At 42.0% G+C, this 22,680-nt stretch overlaps 1 protein-coding gene across 2 annotated transcripts; it reads left to right on the plus strand.

Moving 5' to 3' along the window:
• The first annotated feature begins 761 nt into the window (after nucleotides 1-761).
• Nucleotides 762-22,339, plus strand: LOC139564119 (protein lin-28 homolog A-like). Of its 2 annotated transcripts, none has more exons than XM_071383328.1 (4): nucleotides 762-1,068; nucleotides 2,302-2,474; nucleotides 13,752-13,936; nucleotides 17,807-22,339. In XM_071383328.1, the coding sequence occupies exons 1-4, from the start codon at nucleotides 1,059-1,061 to the stop codon at nucleotides 18,024-18,026; spliced, it is 588 nt and encodes a 195-aa protein (XP_071239429.1). In that variant the 5' UTR covers nucleotides 762-1,058; the 3' UTR covers nucleotides 18,027-22,339. The 2 variants fall into 2 exon arrangements, with proteins under 2 accessions (XP_071239429.1, XP_071239428.1); XM_071383327.1 differs by lacking the exon at nucleotides 762-1,068 and adding an exon at nucleotides 1,258-1,469.
• The last annotated feature ends 341 nt before the right edge of the window (nucleotides 22,340-22,680 follow it).

Consider the following 22,680-nt stretch of genomic DNA (forward strand, 5'->3'; position numbering starts at 1 on the left):
GGTCGCAGTGGTGGGTAGTATATGGGGCTTTGGTGACAAAACGGATGGCACTGTGATAGACTGCATCCAATTTATTGAGTAGGGTTTTGGAGGCTATTTTGTAAATGACATCACCGAAGTCGAGGATTGGTAGGATGGTCAGTTTTACAAGGGTATGTTTGGCAGCATGAGTAAAGGATGCTTTGTTGCGGAATAGGAAGCCAATTCTAGATTTGACTTTGGATTGGAGATGTTTGATGTGAGTCTGGAAGGAGAGTTTACAGTCTAACCAGACACCTAGGTATTTGTAGGTGTCCACATATTCTAAGTCAGAGCCGTCCAAAGTAGTGATGTTGGACAGGCGGTTGGATTGCGATGGAACACATCGAGTATTCAACATTAACCCAATCACGTTACACCTAATCTCGTCACCCAATTTCGAAATAAAAGTAGACCTAGTTATAACATGGAGTTGTTTTCAATAGCCTATTATATCCTCTATTATTTAAGGGATATTTATTAAACATAAATTACGCACACATTTGATTTATACATTTCAAATTCAACATCTCCCATATATGGACCATGTTCGGGTGTAATGTTGTCTGGTGGGTTTGCAGTTGCCACTGACCATTTGCGTTGTATTTTATTAGGCTGTGTGGGGTCGATGGCCACTAAATACGCACTCAGGACAGAGAGAGATGAAGGGGGTGGGGGCTCAGAGCTAGCGCCGTGATAAGCAGTGGTGTGGTGTGCGGTGGTCTCTCTGCATAAGCAACTGTGCGGTGGTCTCTCTGAATTGTGATTGGTCACTCGACATATGTGGGGCCCTCCAACATCAAGAACGTGCAATTAATCATGTAGGCTAATTGGGAATCACGTGGACATGGCCGAGAGGGTTGGGGTTGGTTGGTGGTAGGAAGAAGATGCTCCCTGGTCCTTTCTATATTGACCAAGAGTGAATCCTGACCAGAGGAGGAATAAAGACGTGATCCAACGCGGAGCGGGGCCCGAGACGTCCAGGCAAAAACACAGGGGGGACAGGGACTGATATAGACTAAAGACAAGCGGGACCGAAAATGGCAGAAGGTAGGCCAACAATTTGGACTAAAACACTTTGATTGGTTATTTGGTTTGACGCTATAGAGCCAAGGAGTCTCTGTTGGCCATAGATGAAGAGGTTTAGGGGGCTGGGTTACCTTGCATTGTCTTTTAGATCTTGGGTAATTATTCTACAAATTCTTCCTTGTGACTCCCACCCCTCATTGTTTGGGGCGATAAGTTGCCAGACCCTTTTGTTTATTTCGCCCTCCCACTTTCCCACCGAAGTTAAGCTTTTGCTTTTCAGCGCATTTGGCATGAAAGTGGGAAACCGTGGGCATTACGCTGCTCGAAAGGGGAAAAGGATAGCCAACATTAACTTGGGTTCTTCCTTTGACTCAAGGCGTGAATTGGCAAGATGGGTTCTGTTTCTAACCAGGAATTCCCAGGTTGAGTAAAAATCTGACGATATATTGTGTTTATTGTAGGCTCTGTCTCTAAAGAGATACAGAATGAATACCAGCTTACGAATTTAAAATTGTGTACAGTATGGAACTATTTTCCTTTTTAAATTGTCTAGTCAATACCAAAACATGCTTTATTTTGTTCGCAATAGGCTAACCCGACTTAAGTTATCGTGTTGTTGACAAAGTAGGCACTTTATAAATGTAAATGTAATTTTTGTACACGAATTTTCAAATGTAGTCTTGTAAATGCAAATGAATTGGTTTTATTTTCACGACGTAACTTTTTTTCTGTCGCACAAACGCAGCTAACGAGAGGCACATATAATTCAGTTCAACGTTGGCCAGCCATTTAGAGATATACTAGGTTTCGTCGTTCGTTTCGTGTCGGCCTGTGTTGTTTCCTCACATACTAGTACACTTAATATATACTCACTATGAGTGTGAAATATATAGGTCCTACGTGTGAAAGATTGAAATATAAGATGGGAGAATAACAAATAATTCTATCCATAGATAGAATTCTAGTTTATTGTTATTAGGGACACTTACAATATTGTTGTTTATGTATTGAAATGATTTGTAGATAGGTCTATATTTAGACCTGTGGATATGATTGGTTATTGATCAAATCGTAACATATCGATCGGTTTTGCAACGATTTCTCCTCGTTTTCTACCTAATGGTTATGAATGCGTGAGGAAAAACAAGGACAGAACAAAGCTGAATGGCAATTTTACGTACGCGTCCACTCCTTTCTTAGTGTTCTGGTAAATAGTAAAACGAACATTGTTTAACATATTGTTCTAAATTACAGGAGTCTGCAAGACCGAAGAGGATGAAGGACCAAGTACCGAGGAGGACTCGGAATCTTTCCACGGTGTCGGCGTATGTAAATGGTTCAACGTGCGCATGGGCTTTGGGTTTTTGTCCATGACCAACCGAGAGGGGGTCCCGCTCGAGTCTCCGGTCGATGTGTTCGTCCATCAGGTAAGAGGGGCGCCTTGGTTTTAAAATGAACTGCCTTACCGTCTAATTCTCAAACCAAATATGTGGTGAATGGTGGCCCACTATACATTGACACAGAATAACATATTCAGGCAGTTTTCTATCTCAAACGAACACGCGTTGCTGGCTTACCATGTGACCTCGTGGTCATGTACAGTGGGGTCCAAAATCATGGACATCCTTGATAAAGATGAGCAATAATGGCTGAATAAAATAAATCATTCAAATACTAGGCTATATTGTATGCAATAAAGAAAATATAAATTATATTATTTTATACTAATACAATTGCTCAGAGAAATACATATTATTGGTTATTGATCAAATTGGTTTGGGTGATTTGATAAATCACATCGTAACATATCGATCAGTTTTGCAACGATTTCTCCCCGTTTTCTAGCTAAGCATGCTGAGGAAAAACAAGGAAAGAATGAAGCTGAGTGGCCCAGTGGTTTAAGGCACTGCATCTCAGTGCTAGAGACATCACTACAGAAACCCTGGTTCAAATCCAGGCTGTATCACAACCAGCCATGATTGGGAGTACCATAGGGCTGCTCACAATTGGCCCAGCGTCGTCTGGGTTTGGCAGGTGTAGGCCTTCATTGTAAATAAGAATTTGACTTGCCTAGTTAAATAAAAGTTTAGTTTAACAAGTGATATTTTGGGGGGTCAAAATAATTGACACCCCTAGAGATTCTTATAAATAATGTAGTCAAAATATTAATATTTGGTCCCATGTCTCTAGCACTCAATAACTACATCAAGCTTGTGACTTTACAAACTTGTTGGATGCATTTGCAGTTCATTTTGGTTGTGTTTCAGAGGATCAAAGATCATACCCCCAAGACATTCTAACCTCCCCTGTTATTGGTAATAGTGAGAGGTTATCATGTCTTGGGGTTATGATCTTTGACCCTCTGTAACTTGCTCACTCATCATTATTCACAATTCATTCAAGAGTAATTTTGACAATTGTATTAGTATGAAATAATATATCTATATTTTTTAAATGCGTGTACATACAATATAGCTCAGTATTTGAATTATTTATTTTATACAGTCATTATTGTTCATCTTTATCAAGGGTGTAAACAATTTCCAATAGTGTGCAACTGCAGCCAGCAATTCGGGCCGTTCCTGCATGTGGGCATTCCCCCCACAGTGACGCCTCTAGCACTGAGATGCAGTGCCTTAGACCGCTGCGCCACTTGGGATCCTATTGGCTGATAAAGGCACTGTATGATGGGCTGCCTTGTTTGCTAAATGATCAAACGAAGAAGGCAGTGGCATAGTGCATATAGCAATAGAAGCACAGTGACATATGCCTCATTGCGTTCATACTTGTGGCTTATTGGGTATGTGGCTTTCAGTTAGTTATTTTTGTCCACCAATCCTATGGTAGTGAATGTCATTCCAGTTCATCTGTATGTCATTCTAGTGCATTGCTTGCTATGAATTATATCTGATGGTGTTTGCATGTATAGGTAAAAATACAAATGATGTCAGTTTGGAACACTGCCAAGTAGAGATATTTGCTCGATCTGATTGGGTGGGCCTGGCTCAACGTTTAACCTGACCAAATTCACATAGAAATGTGAGTTAAAGATCTGTCATTCTCATTAAAAGCAAGTCTAAGAAGCGGTAGAACAGTTCTATGTGCGCAATTTCTATGCTTCCCATTCTTACGTTTTGTTTTTGCATTGTTTACTTTCAGCTTCAAACAGCTGAAAATACAATATTTTGGGTTATGGAAAATACATTTCACAGCGGTTTAGATGGTACAATAATTCTCTACACTATACAGTGCACTCGGTAAGTATTCACACCCCTTGACTTTTTCCACATTTTGTTACGTGACAGCCTTATTCTAAAATGGATTAAATAAACACATTTCCTAATCAATCTACACACAATACCCAATAATGACAAAGCAAAAACAGTTTTTTAGAAATGTTTGTTAATTTCTAAAATAAAAAAATCGCATTTGTTTTGCAAATGTATTAATGTTTTTGTTTTTTTATTTGTGCAAATGTATTAAAAGATTTTTTAAAAAAAACATAAATACTATATTTACATAAGTATTCAGACCCTATGAGACTTGAAATTGAGCTCAGGTGCATCCTGTTTTCCATGATCATCCTTGAGATGTTTCTACAACTTGATTGGAGTCCACCTGTGGTAAATTCAATTGATTGGACATGATTTGGAAAGGCACACACCTGTCTATATAAGGTCCCACAGTTGACAGTGCATGTCAGAGCAAAAACCAATGCCATGAATTCGAAGGAATTGTACGTAGAGCTCCGAGACAGGATTGTGTTGAGACAAAGATCCGGTGAAGGGTAACAAAAAATGTCTGCAGCATTGAAGGTCCCCAAGAATACAGTGGCCTTCATCATTCTTAAATGGAAGAAGTTTGGAACCACCAACTCTTCCTAGAGCTGGCCGCCCGGCCAAACTGAGCAATCAAGGGAGAAGGGCCTTGGTCAGGGAGATGACCAAGAACCAGAGGGTCACTCTGACAGAGCTCCAGAGTTCCTCTGTGCAGATGGGAGAACCTTCCAGAAGGACACCCATCTCTGCAGCATTCCACCAATCAGGCCTGTATGGTAGAGTGGCCAGACTGAAGCCACTCCTCAGTAAAAGGCACATGACAGCCCGCTTGGAGTTTGCCAAAGGGCACCTAAAGGACTCTCAGACCAGGAGAAACAAGATTCTGTGGTCTGATGAAAGATTGAACTCTTTGGCCTGAATGCCAAGTGTCACATCTGGAGGAAACCTGGCACAATCCCTACGGTGAAGAATGGCTGGCAGCATCATGCTTTGGGGATGTGTTTTAGCCGCAGGGACTGGGAGACAGGATCGAGGGAAAGATGAAAACCTGCTCCTGAGCTCTCAGGACTTCAGGCTGGGGCGAAGGTTCACCTTCCAACAGTACAACGACCCTAAGCACACAGCCAAGACAATGCAGGATTTGCCTTTGGGACAAGTTTCTGAATGTCCAGAGCCTGGACTTGAACCCGAGCAAAAATCTCTGCAGAGACCTGAAAATATCTGTGCAGCGACGCTCCCCATCCAACCTGACAGAGCTTGAGAGGATCTGCAGAGAAGAAAGGGAGAAACTCCCCAAATACAGGTGTGCCAAGCTTAAAGCGTCGTACCCAAGACGACTCGAGGCTGTAATCGCTGCCAAAGGTGCTTCAACAAAGTACTGAGTAAAGGGTCTGAATACTTATGTAAATGTGATATTTCAGTTTTTATTTTCAATAAATTTGCTAAAATATTTAAATGGAGTATTGTGTGTCGAATGATCGGCTATGAAAAGCCAACTGACATTTACTCCTGAGGTGCTGACTTGCTACACCCTCGATAACTACTGTGATTATTATTATTTGACCATACTGGTCATTTATGAACATTTGAACATCTTGGCCATGTTCTGTTATAATCTCCACCCGGCACAGCCAGAAGAGGACTGGCCACCCCTCATAGCCTGGTTCCTCTCTAGGTTTCTTCCTAGGTTTTGGCCTTTCTAGGGAGTTTTTCCTAGCCACCGTGCTTCTACACCTGCATTGCTTGCTGTTTGGGGTTTTAGGCTGGGTTTCTGTACAGCACTTCGAGATATTAGCTGATGTACGAAGGGCTATATAAATACATTTGATTTGATGATTGATGAGGGGGAGAATAATCTAGTCCATTTTAGAATAAGGCTGTAACGTAACAAAATGTGGAAAAAGTCAAGTGGTCTGAATACTTTCCGAATGCACTGTACGTGTTTGTTTTGTCACATAAACTGAAATTAGGCGAACTATTCGAATTTTAGCAATCAGCAATTGGCTGCGCTATTTCTGCATAGTGCAGCTTTAAAAGTGACTTAGTCACTTTTGTACACAGGTAATGCATGCCTCATTCACTTACGTTGATGTTTTGCTAGTGATGGCTGAAGTTATCTGGAGTTTGATGTGTTTTTACAATTTCTTTTGGCAAATAGGCTAGTTTTAAGGTGAGGAGCCATCCAAAACACAGATTTTTCCTTTTAACTGTGTTTTTGTCTTGACACTTGAACGTTCATTGCATGGTAATTTATTCCAAGTGAAGACCACTGGCCTACCTATGAGGCAATGGGCTTGTTCGACATTGCAGGAAATTGCCGACTGACTAATCAACAAATCACTTTGCATCAATGATAACTACTCATTATTTGTAGATCAGTCAGATGCAATTGACCCACTACGCATCACGAATTTGAAGCTCTCGAACACGACCAGTGTCTTTTCATCCTCATGGTGTCCAGGTCCCATGAGTGAATTGAGAAACTACCCAGGTTAACCCACCCTGACCAATAGTGAAGGGGAGGCACCCTTTTCCCTCCTAGTTTCCATGTGAGTGAGACCCTTCCACTACTAGCTGAGAAGATAACGGCTTAGCATCTCATTTTGAGAAGTCCACTATAGCTGCTCATTCACTTCAGATTCCTGAAATCTAAGTGATTAATAAAGCCTCCGTGCTGCTGTCTCCTCTCTGCCAAGTCTATGTTAATGGTGAAGGAGGGAGGGAGATTTGAGGTGTACCATAACCCCAAAGTCACCATGGGGCACTCTGTTCACAACGCTGACATCAGCAAACCGCTTGCCCACACGACGCCACACACGCTGTCTGCCTTCTGCCCGGTACTGTTGAAACCGACATTCATCCGTGAAGAGTGCACTTCTCCAGTGTGCCAGTGGCCATGGAAGGTGAGCATTTGCCCACTGGAGTCGGTTACGATGCCAACCTGCAGTCAGGTCAAGACCCTGGTGAGGACAACTAGCATGCAGATGAGCTTCACTGAGATGATTTCTGACAGTTTGTGCAGAAATTTTTCAGTTGTGCAAACACACAGTTTCACCAACTGTCCGGGTGGCTGGTCTCAGACGATCCCGCAGGTGAAGAAGCCGGATGTGGAGGTCTTGGGCTGGCGTGGTTACACCTGGTCTGTGGTTGTGAAGACAGGTTGGACGTACTGGCAGATTCTCTAAATTGACATTAGAGGCTGCTTTTAGAGTGGCCTTTTATTGTCCCCACACAAGGTGCACCTGTGTAATGATCATGCTGTTTAATCTGCTTCTTGATATGCCACACCTGTCAGGTGGATGGATTATCTTGGCAAAAGGAAAAATGCTCACTAACAGGGATTTAAGCAATTTTGTGAACAAAATTTGAGCGAAATAAGCTTTTTTAACTAATCTGTTATTTATTTATTTTATTTAACCTTTATTTAACTAGGCAAGTGTTCATTTGATCTGTTAAGATAGCCAGGAATAAATGTTCCTTAGAGGGGTCTACACAGTCTACCCAAACGAAGCCGAAGGAGGTCCGTTTGCGCCGTTCTCTACATACTGTGGTTCTACAGTGCATTCGGAAAGTATTCAGACCCCTTGACATTTTCCAAATTTGTTTACGTTACAGCCTTATTCTAAAATTGATTAAATTGCTTTCCCCCCCATCAATCTGCACACAATACCCCATAATGACAAAGCAAAAACAGCATTTAAGAAAATTTAGAAAATGTATTGCATAAGAAACTGAAATATAACATTTGCATAAGTATTCAGACCCTTTACTCAGTATTTTGTTGAAGCACCTTTCGGAGCGATTACAGCCTTGAGTCTTCTTGGGTGTGACGTTACAAGCTTGGCACACCTGTATTTGGGGAGTTTCTCCCATTCTTCTCTGCAGATCCTCTAAAGCTCTGTCAGGTTGGATGGGGAGCGTCGCTGCACAGCTATTTTCCGGTCTCTTCTGAGATTTTCATTCGGGTTCAGATCCGGGGTCTGGCTGGGCCACTCAAGGACATTCAGAGACGTGTCCCAAAGCCACCCATGTGTTGTCTTGGCTGTGTGCTTAGGGTCGCTGTCCTGTTGGAAGGTTAACCGTTGCCCCACTCTGAGGTCCTGAGCGCTTTGGAGCATGTTTTCATCAAGGATCTCTCTGTACCTTGCCCCGTTCATCTTTCCCTCGACCCTGACTAGTCTCCCAGTCCCTGCGGCTGAAAAACATCCCCACAGCATGATGCTGCCACCACCATGCTTCACCGTAGGGATGGTGCTAGGTTTCCTCCAGACGTGACTCTTGGCATTCAGGCTTGGTTTTATCAGACCAGAGAATCATATTCCTGACGGTCTGAGAGTCTTTAGGTGCCTTTTGGCCAGCTCCCAAGTGGGCTATTATGTGCCTTTTATTGAAGAGTGGCTTCCCTCTGGCCACTCTACCATAAAGGCCTGATTGGTGGAGTGCTGCAGAGATGGTTGTCCAAATTCTCCAATCTCCACAGAGGAACTGTTGAGCTCTGTCAGAGGGACCATCGGGTTCTTGGTCACCTCCCCGACCAAGACTCTTCTCCCCCAATTGCTCAGTTTGGCCGGGCGGCCAGCTCTAGGAAGAGTCTCGGTGGTTCCAAACTTCTTCCATTTAAGAATGACGGAGGCCAATGTGTTCTTGGGGACTTTCAATGCTGCAGACATTTTTTGGTACCCTTCCCCAGATCTGTGCCATAACACAATCCTCTCTCGGAGCTCTACGGACTATTCCTTCGACCGAATGGCTTGGTTTTTGCTCTAACATGCACTGTCAACTGTGGGACCTTATTTAGTGGGGCGGCAGGTAGCCTAGTGGTTAGAGCCCTAGTAACCAAAAGGTTGCAAGATCGAATCCCAGAGCTGACAAGGGAGAAATCTGTTGTTCTGTGTAACGGTCGTTCTCCTCCTCTTCGTCTGAAGAGGAGGAGTAGGGATTGGACCAAAGCGCAGCGTGATAGTTTGACATAATGATTTATTTAAATGATAGAACGAAACACGAAAACACTTTAACAAACTACAAAACAAATAAACGATGTAGACAGACCTGACTTGAGAACTTTACAAACCACGAAGAACGCACGAACAGGAACAGACTACATACACGAACGACAAACGAAACAGTCCCGTGTGGTAGACATACAGACACGGAAGACAACCACCCACAAACAAACAGTGAGAACACCCTACCTTAATATGGTTCTCAATCAGAGGAAACGTCAAACACCTGCCTCTAATTGAGAACCATATCAGGCAACACATTAACCCCAACATAGAAACACAAAACATAGACTGCCCACCCAGCTCACGTCCTGACCAACTAAACAAAGTTAAACAAAGGAAAAATAAGGCCAGGAACGTGACATTCTGCCCCTGAACAAGGAGGTTAACCCACTGTTCCTAGGCCGTCATTGAAAATAAGAATTTGTTCTTAACTGACTTGCCTAGTTAAATAAAGGTAATATTTAAAAAATAAAAATAGACAGGTGTGTGCCTTTCCAAATAATGTCCAGTCAATTGAATTTACCACAGGTGGACTCCAATCAAGTTATAGAAACATCTCAGGGATGATTAATGGAAACAGGATGCACCTGAGCTAAATTTCGAGTCTCATAGCAAACGGTCTGAATATGTATGTGAATAACCACCAGCTGTAGACCTCTGACTGACAACATTTTAAATCCGATTCTACAAAAATCAGTGCACGCTCGCTTCGCAAATTACGTTCAGAAGTGTGAAGTACTCCAACAGTATTGGTGTATCTGAGCCATTATATGTGATTATAACTCTTTCCTTCTTTTCAGAACCACTGCCTTTTAGACCATTTATTTCAACTATTTGAACTTTTAATCTGTTGAAATGGCCAGGACTACCATCACGCTCCAAATGAATGCGTTGTTCCTGAAAACCTTCCTTTAATATAAATCTATTTCTCAATAAGTAATTTGTATGACTAAATACTTATTTAATTCTTCCCAGAATGCGGACATCTCTCTTCTAGTGCTGCCACTCTAGATTCCAAGCCTTTTAAAGCATATGTTTGAATAAGTGAACAATATCTGTTAACGATGTAACTGGGACAATGTCCTCCTGAACCCTGTCCTTTGACATCTTAAGTAGTGACTTCTCCGCTGATTTCCTCCCCTAGCCATCAGGGTTCAGGTCAATTACATTTCATTTGAATTCAGGAAGCAAACTCAAACCTTGAAAAATTCGGAATTGGAATTACAGTTTACCTTTTCAATTGAAATGGTAGTGACCCCAACCCTGCTAGCCATTGTTAGGAAGGCGAGATCATGTGTGTCCAAATGAAGTTATGGCTACGGTGTATTATGGCAATGGGGCTTTGGTCCTGAAATGAGTCGCTGCGTGTCAGGTAGAGAACATGAACTCCCGGGGCCTGCTGGCCTTTGTGTGCAGGTGAACAATAGGACCACGAATCCCAATGAAGCATGCTCCTCTCGGCTGTGACCGAGCCCCTCAGCCCCTCTTTGTCCTAGCAGCAATCCCTTCCCATTGTCCTCTTTCTCTCTCTCATCGTATGTCTTCATTCATCTACCCCACTCTGTTTTATTCAAGCTAGTATGGACATAGCCTACAGTAGAGCTTCATATCGCCCTCCAATGCACTTCACCAGGTTGGTAGGGTTTAAGGCCATACTAGGAGTCTCCTTCCTCTTTCCACATGGTATGTTCTCTGTGTTGGGGGTGTGTATGGATGAACCTACCCACTCCTGTGGAGCAGGGGAGGTCACACGTGTGAGGGGAAGTGGGTTAACAGTCACTGGGGCCAATGCACAATGGAGCAGCTTTTCAAGGGGCCACTTCTGTCACCCAAATGGAGTTATGGATGACCCATCGTGTGTCCCAGATCTGCTTGTAACTTCACAGCAGATGCTCATCAGTGACCATTAAAGTATGAAGGAACGGTTCACTTTACTGTAATTTTCCTCCTTACAGATGCTATTGCATTGCTATTTTTCATGACACAATAGATGCAGTTCTTTGTAGGCCATGTGGCTTGTATTTGAATTAGTGTCCTGGTTAAAATACGATCTATGGCACCAAATTTTGTGATGCTTTTATTTTCAAGCTAGCCTAATTGTAACTGTTTAAACCTTCCACCTCAAAGCAACTGCACAGTTACACACACGTTGTTGTTGATATTTGAAGCAATATGCAGAGAAGGCTGTCAAAGAAGGATAAATCAGATAGTGGCAGTTTCCCATTCACAGAATATTCCTAGTCCTGGACTAAAATGCATTTTCAATTGATTGAGCTTGCTTTTTAGTCAAGGACGAGGCTCAATCTGGCTCTGGGACTCCACCCCCTAGTCTTTTACATATATCCTTAAGATTGCCTCATTACATTACATTTAAGTCATTTAGCAGACGCTCTTATCCAGAGCGACTTACAAATTGGTGCATTCACCTTATGATATCCAGTGGAACAACCACTACAATAGTGCATCTAACTCTTTTAAGGGGGGGGTGGGGGGGTGTTAGAAGGATTACTTTATCCTATCCTAGGTATTCCTTAAAGAGGTGGGGCCTCAAATAATATAAGATCGTCCCAGCCTGACAATGGTAGCCATTGACAGTTCTGGAGAGGAAATCCTCTGTGGTGAGCATGGCTGATGTCTTTCCTCTCCTAAAATGGGTCCATGAAATCAGACAAATGGCACTTGGTGCCTAGGAAATACCTACATGAGGTGGCATAGCCATCAGTCTTGTCCTGACACTGACCTGAGCATGAGAGAAATAATTGGGTTTTTGGCTCTACAATTGTGGAATTCTGTTCGCAGCTAAATATTGATCACCCTCTAGTTCTCAAAGGTTAGTTGAAACTTCTGATAGGAAACACCAGGTTTCATTGCTAATCATATCAAAATCAATGATATCTGCTGCCTGGTTGCAGATATACCATACCACCAATCCAAAAGCTCTTTTGGAGGGTTCTTGTTTTACCCAGGCTGCCTCTGGCATTACCCCTTAATGCACAGCCCATTCCCCTTTTTCATAGCCTCCCCTTTCCTCCCCCCATTTCTTCATCCCTCCCTCCCTCATTTTCCCCTCCTCCAAGGCTCCAAGGCATCTCATGGCTGAACTTCTCTCTGCTGAACAGCGCTACCTGGGTCAACTGAGGTGAAGGCAGCAGAATGGGATCCGAAAAAAGGGTCTGTAGGATACTGTAGCTTAAAGTACTGGGTCGTATTAATTTGGCACCAATAAAACAGGATGGGACTATTTTAGTTTCGCGCTTCATAACGTTTCAAACGTTTTCTGTTGTGTGCCCCTATGAACACGAACCTGGTTTGATGTTAGCATAGTCTTTAGCGTTAATCTAAGGATCATGGTGTTGATTGTGTCCCTACTCTTGAGCTGTTGAATGCGTTCAGGCTTTGAGTTTATATTGATTCCATGCTAAATGTATCACATTTGAGCAAAACAATCAATCGATTATTAACTCAAAGCATGCAGGTACCTATCATTTGGAGTGACGATGTGTTAATTCTCATCTTATCTGCGTGTCTCTCTGCCAAACAACCATCCGAGGAATGTTTCCCTGAACCCCCCCTACCCCACCCCCAACCCTATCCCTCCCAGCAAGAATCCTGCAGTGGTGGTTAGTGTGTTAGTGGTTCTTTGTGATGTAGTTGGGAAGAGAGGTTGGGGGGTAGGGGACATTGTAGTGCGGAATGCCGGTCCTTTGGCAGGGGGGGATGGGTGAAGGTTATCACATCAGGTTTACCACTCAAACACAAGAGACTCACAGGCCACTGTGGCCAGTGTTGGGCAACAGACCAATGCAGACTAGGGAGGGGAGGACAAATAGTCCGTCTGACAATAAGAGGCTTTGTAGTTGTTGTTTATTTATGAGGTTAGACAGAATGATCAACAGTCAGGAGACTTAGGACAGATGCCAGATAGCGCCTATCTCTGTTCGAAAAGTTTGAAGATAGCATAGTGTTCACAGAGGGTCACTCCTCAGCGTCTCCCTTGGCCGACTATTAGTTGATTTGTTAGCTGATGCTGCAAGGTTTTTGTGATTGCGTCGTCATTGATTTGGAGCATATCATGCAGCGAGACTTAAGATCTGTTCGTAAGGATGTGTAACGACTAAACAATCCTCCAAGATATGTTTGAAATGCACCTTGGAAAGTCCCTCTATGTTCAAAATGTGACGTTTGATATGACCTATAAAAGGTTACAGGGCCATATTCACAAGAGTCTCAAATTAGGAGTGCTATTAAAGGATACGTTTTTCCTTTTAGATCATAATGACTAGAATTATATGGAGAGCGGGAGCTGATCCTAGATCAGCACTCCTACTCTGAGATGAATTTGGAAAGGGGCACAGGAATGAAGGTGAAACTTCTAATAGTGTTCTGATGTTTCCTTCTACTGTCTTTCTCTCCCCTCCAGAGTAAGCTGCACATGGAGGGCTTCCGCAGCTTGAAGGAGGGCGAGGCGGTCGAGTTCACCTTCAAGAAGTCAGCCAAAGGCCTGGAGTCCCAGAGAGTCACTGGGCCAGAGGGCACACACTGTGTGGGCAGCGAGAAGAGACCCAAAGGCAAGAGCGTCCAGAAACGGCACTCCAAAGGAGATAGGTGAGTGCCTGCCTTGTAGGCACATTCTGTACATCGAATGGGGACAAGGTATACACTAATACACTGAAACAGAAAGTAATTCCTGCAAATATTCAAAAAAGCTATATAACACGGATGTCAGGTGAAAAAGAGGTGGTTCACAAAACGAAAATGGACAGAAAATGCCTTATCAGATAAGCAGCAATGTACTTAATCGTCTCATAGTAGGGGTCTAACATACTCAAAAGATGGTGGGACAAAGTATTTTCTTTATTGTGGTTGGATCTCACATCTGCAATAGTGCATCCATTTTGGATATGATGCAAAATGGTGTTTCCGTTTTATCCTGTTCTGTCCTCTTCTTCTTTTCCTTGACCCCCACCCCTGGCCGGGGTTAGGGTCACACAGGCAGGCTTGGCGTGTGACCTGGATCAATAGCTGTTTAATTCTGGACGTCCCTTGTGGATTTAAACCCAGTTGTTCTCTCTTGAAAAACCTTTTCCAAACCTCTTCCACAAAATGTGTTTTTGTGGTGGTAACCTGAACTGGTAACATGAATGTTTCTGATGATTGATGATTCAGTTGATGAATTATAATTATCCTGTCATTACAGTTTAGAACTAGTAAAATATGAAATATTTCATTCTAGGTGTTTTTTATTTATAAAAAAAAGTGTTTGATGTTGAAATATTACTCATGTTAGTTATAATAACCAATCTACAAAACTAAGAGTTATTTGGGCTTGTCCCTTTAAAATAACTCTTAATGGTTCTTGGTAGAACCATTTTATCCATAAAGAACCCTTCTAGAAGCCTTTTTTCCATTGAGAAGGTTCCCGAAGAACCCTTTTGCATGAAAAAGGTTCCATACCCCCTACTGTACTTGCATAATGCATTCCTTTTAAAATCCACAAATCCCTTCACTTTTTCTCACCGTAAAGTAAAGTAAAAGTGAGAGGGCCAACATTGTGGGTCCTTTGTCCGTTGTGGATATTGTGATGGGTTAGAGAGGGGTATCAATGTGGCCTCCTGTCAATTGTGATTATGCCCAGAGTGTAGTCAGGGTGAGAATGGAGATTGTTACGGCCTCAAAGAGTCCTGGGAGGCCTGTGGTGCACGATTCACTCTCCCAAGACTATGCTGGTCCTTATAAGAGGATTCATATGTGGCCAACTCCAACATTTTCAATGGAGAATAAGATCAACTGTTTTATACTATTTCTTGATGATTAGTCAGTACATAGGTCTAAGATTCTAAACGATTTTTGTCAATGATTTTCGTCAATGGCATATTCAATATTCTTTATTAGGTGGCGGTGTTAGCATGGGATTAGAAACAGAGGGCCCTGGCACTCGTTTCAACAGTGTTATCTGGACTCTCCATATTTCTTCAAATATGGCCATAGTCAGCCACAATTTATTTTCTGATTCCACCTTAAGGTGTCCACATTTTTCCGTGCTGAAACAGTTCGGAAAAGTTTGTGCATATATTATGATGACATTTTGTGATGTTTTTGTTCATTTTGGACTTCGGTAAGGGCTTTTTCGGCCATACGAAATGTTTTCTTGAGACAAGCTGAAGTCGGTAGCCGAAGTCTACGCCCCATCGTCGGTGATTGCTCAACAATAAGGGTTCGTCAGTAAAGCCTTTGTTGTCATTCAACGAGAGACGACTCGTTTTCATGCACATTTTTTTTTATTGAGAATTACTGCACCAAACATCTTAGTTAGATGTAAAATTGCGTGACTAAGATCTCCTCTGCAAAAACGTCAAAATTAATGACAGATTTCTTGCATTATCCTAGATTAATTCAGACTATTTTGAGGAAGTGTACTGGCTACGGCGACTCAAAATGGACAAACAGTACTATTGCGACTTTGAAGGTATTTCAAGGGAGTGTGCAATCACACGCGTTCGGTTCGCCACGCCGACTTCAGCTAGTTGCCATCCGAACTGAAGCATGCTGACGCCTTTAGTAGGTAAATATGATGCAGGGAGGGGAAAAAACCCTGTCCATTTAATTGATAACAGATGTAGGAGCCCGGGAGGGGGTTAGAGGTCACTGTAACCATGGCAACCGTGTATGACTAAAATGTCGGGGGTTGGTGTTGCGGGGGTTAGAGAGGACTGCGGAGGTCAGAGTTGGGAGATCATTGCTGCAGCTGTTTAGACAAAGGACCACTTCCCTTTTCCTGCTCGTGCTCCCTGATCGATGTTGAGACAGTTGGGCCAGGCCAGAGCTTCTGTGTTGGTACACCTTGACACCAACCCAACGGCCAGTGAGCCTCCCCTGACCAAGCCTCATCTGCATCATTGGGGGAAGGAGGTCTTCAATAGCGCCTCAGTGGCATAGCAGCGGTGACAGCCCCACTCCCACTGCCCATCTGTCAGCCGCCTCTGGACGCGTGGCTATTCTATAGGTCCTGTTTAAACCGAAGCTATCAAAGGAAGGCTACTCTTATGGCTACCATTGACCTTAACCCTTCTGCATGGACTGTGATACTCAGTGTACTTTCTATGGAGAAGGAATATAATTGATGAAGCTAAAAAGACCTCATTGCAGCAAAGTACTGTGGATAAAGAATGAAAAGAGTGGTTAATTTGTAGATGGGAGGCCATTCAAAGTAACAAATAGCCTACTGAAACATACAGAGAAAACATGCTTTTATAAATAGCGTACATCCTGTATTCAATTTGCATTTGCACATGTGGTAGAACAAAGATAATTTGCACTTTTTAACCCACTTTTAATCATCCTATTCTCATAAAAAGGATGGTCATAGGCAGTGCTAGAGGCGTCACTGCAAACCCTGGTTTGATTCCAGGCTGTATCATAAACGGACGTGATTGGGAGTCCCATAGATTGGCTCACAATTGGCACAGCGTCGTCCGGGTTAGGGTTTGGCCGGGGTAGGCCGTCATTGTAAATAAGAATTAGTTCTAAACTGACTTGCCTAGTTAAATAAAGATTAAATTAAATAAATAAATGGGCTATAGCATGGAACTGGACAGATTTCTTGGTTTGCTGCTGCAGCACTAGCCTAACTGGCATATGCTGCCCTCTTGTGGATTGCAGGTGACAGCGCATCTCACTCAATACGAGATCAGGGGCCATATGTAGGGAAAGGTCTGACTGTACAACTGAATGCATTGTTGTACAACTGTTGTACAACAGAATGCATTCTACTGAAATGTGTCTAACGCATTTAACTCAACCCTTCTGAATCAAAGAGGTGCGGGGGGCTGCCATCGATATCCACGTCATCGGTACCCGGGGAGCAGTTGTTGTTGGGGGTTAACTGCCTTGCTCAGAGGCAGAATGGTCGATTTTTACCTTGTTGGCTCGGGGATTCGATCCACCAACTTTTCGGTTACTGGCCCAACACTCCTATCAAATGTAGGATCTTAATTTGAGCCAGTTTGCTAAAGCAGGAAAATAATCCTGCAGCAATAAGAAATGTAAATTATTTTGTGGATTACAATTACTGGACATTTGTGTAGGTGATGAGATACATTTTTTTACAGGGAAAATCAAGTCTGAAATTACTAAGTGGAAAGGACAAACTTCAGAAGCCTTTTTAAACCTCAAATACAAGTTCTCCTGCAACTGGGTGATCAAATTAAGATCCTACATCTGTAGGATCAGGTCCTCACTGTCCATACAATCCTATTCATTGTGATATAAAGGCTAAGCTGATCCTAAATCAGCACCACTCTGCAACGCTTGATACATATGGCCCAGTCCTACATTTATCAGGGGATCAGTTTGAGCTGAGGTGCAGAATCGCTAATCTTCATCAGATAACGAGTAGTTATTTGAGAGGGGATTTGTAGATCAGTGATTCTGTGCAGTGTCTTCAATATCAAACACGCACTTTGTCTTGTTTTTTAGGTGCTACAACTGCGGAGGCCTGGACCACCATGCCAAGGAGTGCAAGTTGCCGCCTCAGCCCAAGAAGTGCCATTTCTGCCAGAGCATTTCCCACATGGTCGCCAACTGCCCAATCAAAGCACAGCAGTCCTCGCCACGTTCTCAGGGAAAGCCCTCCTCCTTGAAAGGGGACGAGGAGGAACAAGGCCACTCGCCCCCGCCCCCCGTGAGCTCCGATTGAACGAGGAGACGCAGGAAGGAAGCTAGGGGAAGCTTTACTGGATAGATGACCGCTAAGTTTCCTTTCAACTGTATAAGACGCTTTTGGAACTACCTCAGGTTTTTGTAAACAAAACGATCATGAAATAAGAATGTTACTGAAGTTCATCTTTTTTGGTGTAACACTCACAAATACAGCTGTATTATTATAGCACTCAGGAAATATTTGTAAAAATGTATGGAACCGCTATTGAGGGGTTTAAACTTGTAATAAGTTATGGCACATCACATACTATTTTGATGTCTTTATAGAATAGAAAGTTGTTTATTTTTCACAGAGCAGATCATGAGAAACCACTCACACTAGCACGCTACTATACTAAACTCACCAGGAAGCTTAAAATCACAGTGTCAAGTAGATAGCTCAACACTTTTGCTGCCTTACAACTTCTTGACTTTCCTGATTGTTTACACCCCACTATATCCGACAAAGACAGAGTTGTGACACTACACCTCTGCAAATGAATATTAGTCTCATGGGTGGTAATGGGCGGGTACATACAAACCAACGGGACGGGGTAATGGGTAATAGCTATAGGCAATGTATTGGCGGCTACCAATATTGTAGGTGACCATCCAGATGTCCTGGGGACAAATTAATGTCAAACCAAAAAGTATGGCATTTATGGCCAGCTTTCGGTTGTTGTTGTGGTTGCGTCATTTCTGTTACATGTCTGATTTGCTGCTGCTACATTACAACCATACACTAGAACCCTACAGATGTAGGATCTTAATTTGATCACTCTTTTGTTTCTGAGAATTTTCCCGCACAGCAGGAAATGCAACTTGTAGTGTATTCAAGGCTTCTAAAGTTTGTGATTTCCACTTGAAAATGTCAGACTTGATTTGCCCTAAAGAAATATGTATCAACCCTTATATAAAATGTCCATTAATTATAATCCACATAATAATTCACATTTCCTGTTGCTGCAGATTTATTTTCCTGCCGTAGCAAACTGCCTTAAATTAAGATCTTACATCTCTATAATCAACTTGATCATCCTCTGCTTAGACTACATACATCAGTATTTGGAATTTAATCACTGACTCCAGTAATCGCACCAATACCTGTTAAATGTATCCAACATAAGTAATTTATCATGTAGAAATCAGATGCAAGATTTTAATGGATTACTGAGGTTGATTCATAAATCTACATAATCATACTTGTCCTGTTTATACTTGACAGTCGAAGCAGCAGCAGCATCAGGCGTTGTCTACTGTCTTAGAAAAAAAGGTGCTGCTTAGAACCATAAGGGTTCTTCGAGTGAAAAAGGCTTCATGTAGAACCCTTTCCCACCACAAAGAACCCCTTTGAGAACAAATTTTTTCACGAGTAAAAGCAGGAGCAACACATTTTTATTCAGTGTCGTCAATTACTAGGTACCTATTTAAGACATTGCCTCCAAAGCCGCTTGTGAGGACTATACAGGAACACCACAGTCGTATTCACAAGGCACCAAACGGAAGAAAACGGACTGAAACAGGGAGGGACTACCAGAATTTGTCCAATAAGAAACGCTTGTTTTCGTTTGTTGCGAATCGTTTCTGCTACGGCGTGCACTAATGAATATCGACCCAGCCCTGCATTGAGGTGCATGTAGAACTAGCTAAGCCAATCAGCCTTTACTCCCGTTTTACAGGAGAAGCTGAAAGACAGACCTCTAACATCCAATTAATATATATTTAGAATTATTATGAAGCCTTTTTAAAATAGTGCTTGTTATTTATTTGCATCTAAATTGCGCTGCAGCTTCTCCTCATATTCAGGTTAAGGTCACTCCGTGATTGCCTGGTCCCAGCTCTGTTTGTGCTGTCTTGCCAACTCCTATGGTCATTGTTACGCCAAACAAAAACAGATCTAGGACCAGGTTAACTGTGGTGGGTTTTCCATCACATACTAGACATCAGATATCTTAGCCACTCGTGTCTGCCTTTATCGTGTTCAATGCTGTTTGAGTTTAAAGGGACGTAACACCTAAAATCTAAGTTTGTCAGATACCTCAAAGGGGTCTCCTGTTGAGATAAATCCATGTCCCAGGCTAGTTTTGTATCCAGCTATGCCATAATCCAAAATGGAATTGCAGTGCTTATCTTTTCCATTCATTTGGAGTTGAGGCATATAGCTGCATCTACACCACCAATGGCATAGGATGTGGATTCATCTTGACATAAGACGACTTTTGTTGTCTAAAAATATCTGACAAAGTTTATAATGACCCTTTTAATAATTAATTTGTATGATTTACTGCTACACACAATTAGCGTTCCAGTGTTGTGAATCTTCTCTTTTTATCTATGCCAAAACCAATGCAAATGTCACTCTTGCACTAATCATGTAGGAGATGCATTATTGTATTCTATTCTATTCAGTTTAATCTTATGAATATGTGTTCCATATTTTTATATTTTGATTTACAAGATACTTGTTGCATGTAGGTGGTGAACGAAACGTATATATAACCTCCACTCAGGCTCGTCCCTCAGGAATCACAAATCTGAAAACTCAGGGAATACTTCCGATTTATTTTCGAAGGCTTGGAAGGGGCGATGGAGGAGGGTTGGGGAGGGATGGGATTGGGGTGCAATGTTTGTCTATATTAGTTGTATGTGTGCAGTGAAAGACAAGGGAGTGTTCTGGTGCCAAATCAAAGTGCATGACAAGAAAACGGTAGAGGACCTCTGGTTCCAGATTTGAATGTCTCGGCATAACAGTAAAACTCTCTTTTTCTCTAATCCGCACAAAATGCTTTCAAATGGTAGTTAATCACGAAGAATAAAACAAATTCATAGCGTGTTCTTAAAACTAGTCTTAAAATGTTTTGACATGTGAGACTATATGAGTTATTACACACTATATTATATACTTAGTCAACATATCTAATACCACATCTGCTGAAGTATTATTTTGCCCTACATAATAATATGTCATGACAGGCCTATAATATTCCTCTATTATTGTATTTTTCCCTCTATAATCGTTGTTGATGGGGAGTTTATGAGAATATTGTTACCATATTAAGGGATTGGGGCTAGTAGTATTATACACATTGGGGTTGTCTCGTCTCAATACGTGGCTAAACATGGTATTTCAGACTATCAAAGATTTCCCAGATTGTTATTGGGTGATGGGATATAATATTTTCCAAGTCGTACACGTTTAAGGAAGTGATACATGTTTTAACTCAGGATTTTGTCATGTAAAGAAATGTGGTGAAAGCACATGGCCATTGATTCAGTCATGTGGGGGACTATAGCGCGCATAGACGTCTGTGTATAATAAGATTCAAGTTTTTTTTAAATGAACATTTGTACTTGCCGGGTTTAGAAAATGTTGCGGTATGAATGTCAATGAATGCTGGTTGCCACTGATGACCTAAACCCTTCCCATTAAAAAAGAGAGACACAACTCACGTGTATTTTGCTCATCTCTGGTTAGTAAGCCCTCTGATGATTAAATGATATCAGAGTTGTTTCACAACCCTCTACTATCTCTCAAATTCTCCACTGTGGACTGATGAAAAGTAATATTACTCATTTCTGCAGAGGTCATTGCTTAGATCATAACACTGTTTCACTGTTCTGGACTAGTAGAAATAAGCAATGCAAGTGCCAAACTGAATGAATATAATGTAAACAAAGCTTTGTTGTACCTCAATAACTATATTAGCTAAATTGGTATCCTGTATGGCACAGCTAAAGTTGTTTTTGAACCATGTGTGTTTGAGCAAAACTGTTTTACCTCAACCTATTTTGACTCCCCATTGATGTGTTGTTGTCACATTGTGATTTGATTGTTGATTGTTAGATTAGTTAGATTTATCTTAAAAGGCAAAGGACTGAGTATATTATTATGTCCTCAGGGTTACATGGAAACCACAGAAAAACATATAGGCTACTGCATACACAAGTGACTCTTGTGTCATGTTTATGCTTTTTGTGCTATTACATCATTTGTGATCATAGGCCATTTGATGCAGTGGTGTGGTATCTATGGGGGATGTTGCCTGTCATTTCCAAAGAATGTGCATTTATTATACTGAGGAATGTATCAATGTTTACTGCCATAAATCTTTGGCTCTTGAACCATATAATCTTATGCTCAGGTATCTCAGGCACCTCAGGATACTGGGATGATTGGTTGGATTTGTTATTCACTTCCTCATTTCGTTAAGGTGTAAAGCATGCATTCCAAAAAAACAGTGACTAACAGTTTACTGATTTGTGAAGATACAATTTCCTACTAGTGAATAATAAACATCTGCCACTATTCAATGTGTTTCCTGTTGTAGTTTTTTCTCCCAAAGCAACAATATGCACAATGCTGCTCATATACATTTACATGTTTACACTTTAGAATAAAAGTTTGTCTGGCCACTGATTATTTGCATCAAATGGTCGAAAACTGTTCCGCATTCATCCGCCAGGGGCAGTCTACTCTTGTTTATACTCTGACCAGAGTATGTGAGCAGAGCGCAGCTGGAGCTGTGCGACGAGACCAATTATTTCTGGTCCATTTAGCGCTCTCGCTAGATGTTGAATACTACTTTCTCTCTTTATGACCGCAGATTGCATTTTTCCTTTAACAAAAGCTGTTCAATAACGCTTTCCATAGG

The sequence above is a fragment of the Salvelinus alpinus genome, chromosome 35 (genome assembly GCF_045679555.1).
Source record: "Salvelinus alpinus chromosome 35, SLU_Salpinus.1, whole genome shotgun sequence".
In the NCBI taxonomy this organism is placed as follows: domain Eukaryota; kingdom Metazoa; phylum Chordata; class Actinopteri; order Salmoniformes; family Salmonidae; genus Salvelinus; species Salvelinus alpinus.

Excerpts from the sequence above, each read along its gene's own strand:
- LOC139564119 (XM_071383327.1), top strand. The coding sequence starts at position 1,439 with ATGGGTTCTGTTTCTAACCAGGAATTCCCAG. Across the intron at positions 1,470-2,301 it reads TTCTAACCAGGAATTCCCAG|GAGTCTGCAAGACCGAAGAG; the intron begins GTTGAGTAAAAA and ends TCTAAATTACAG. Across the intron at positions 2,475-13,751 it reads TCGATGTGTTCGTCCATCAG|AGTAAGCTGCACATGGAGGG; the intron begins GTAAGAGGGGCG and ends TCTCCCCTCCAG.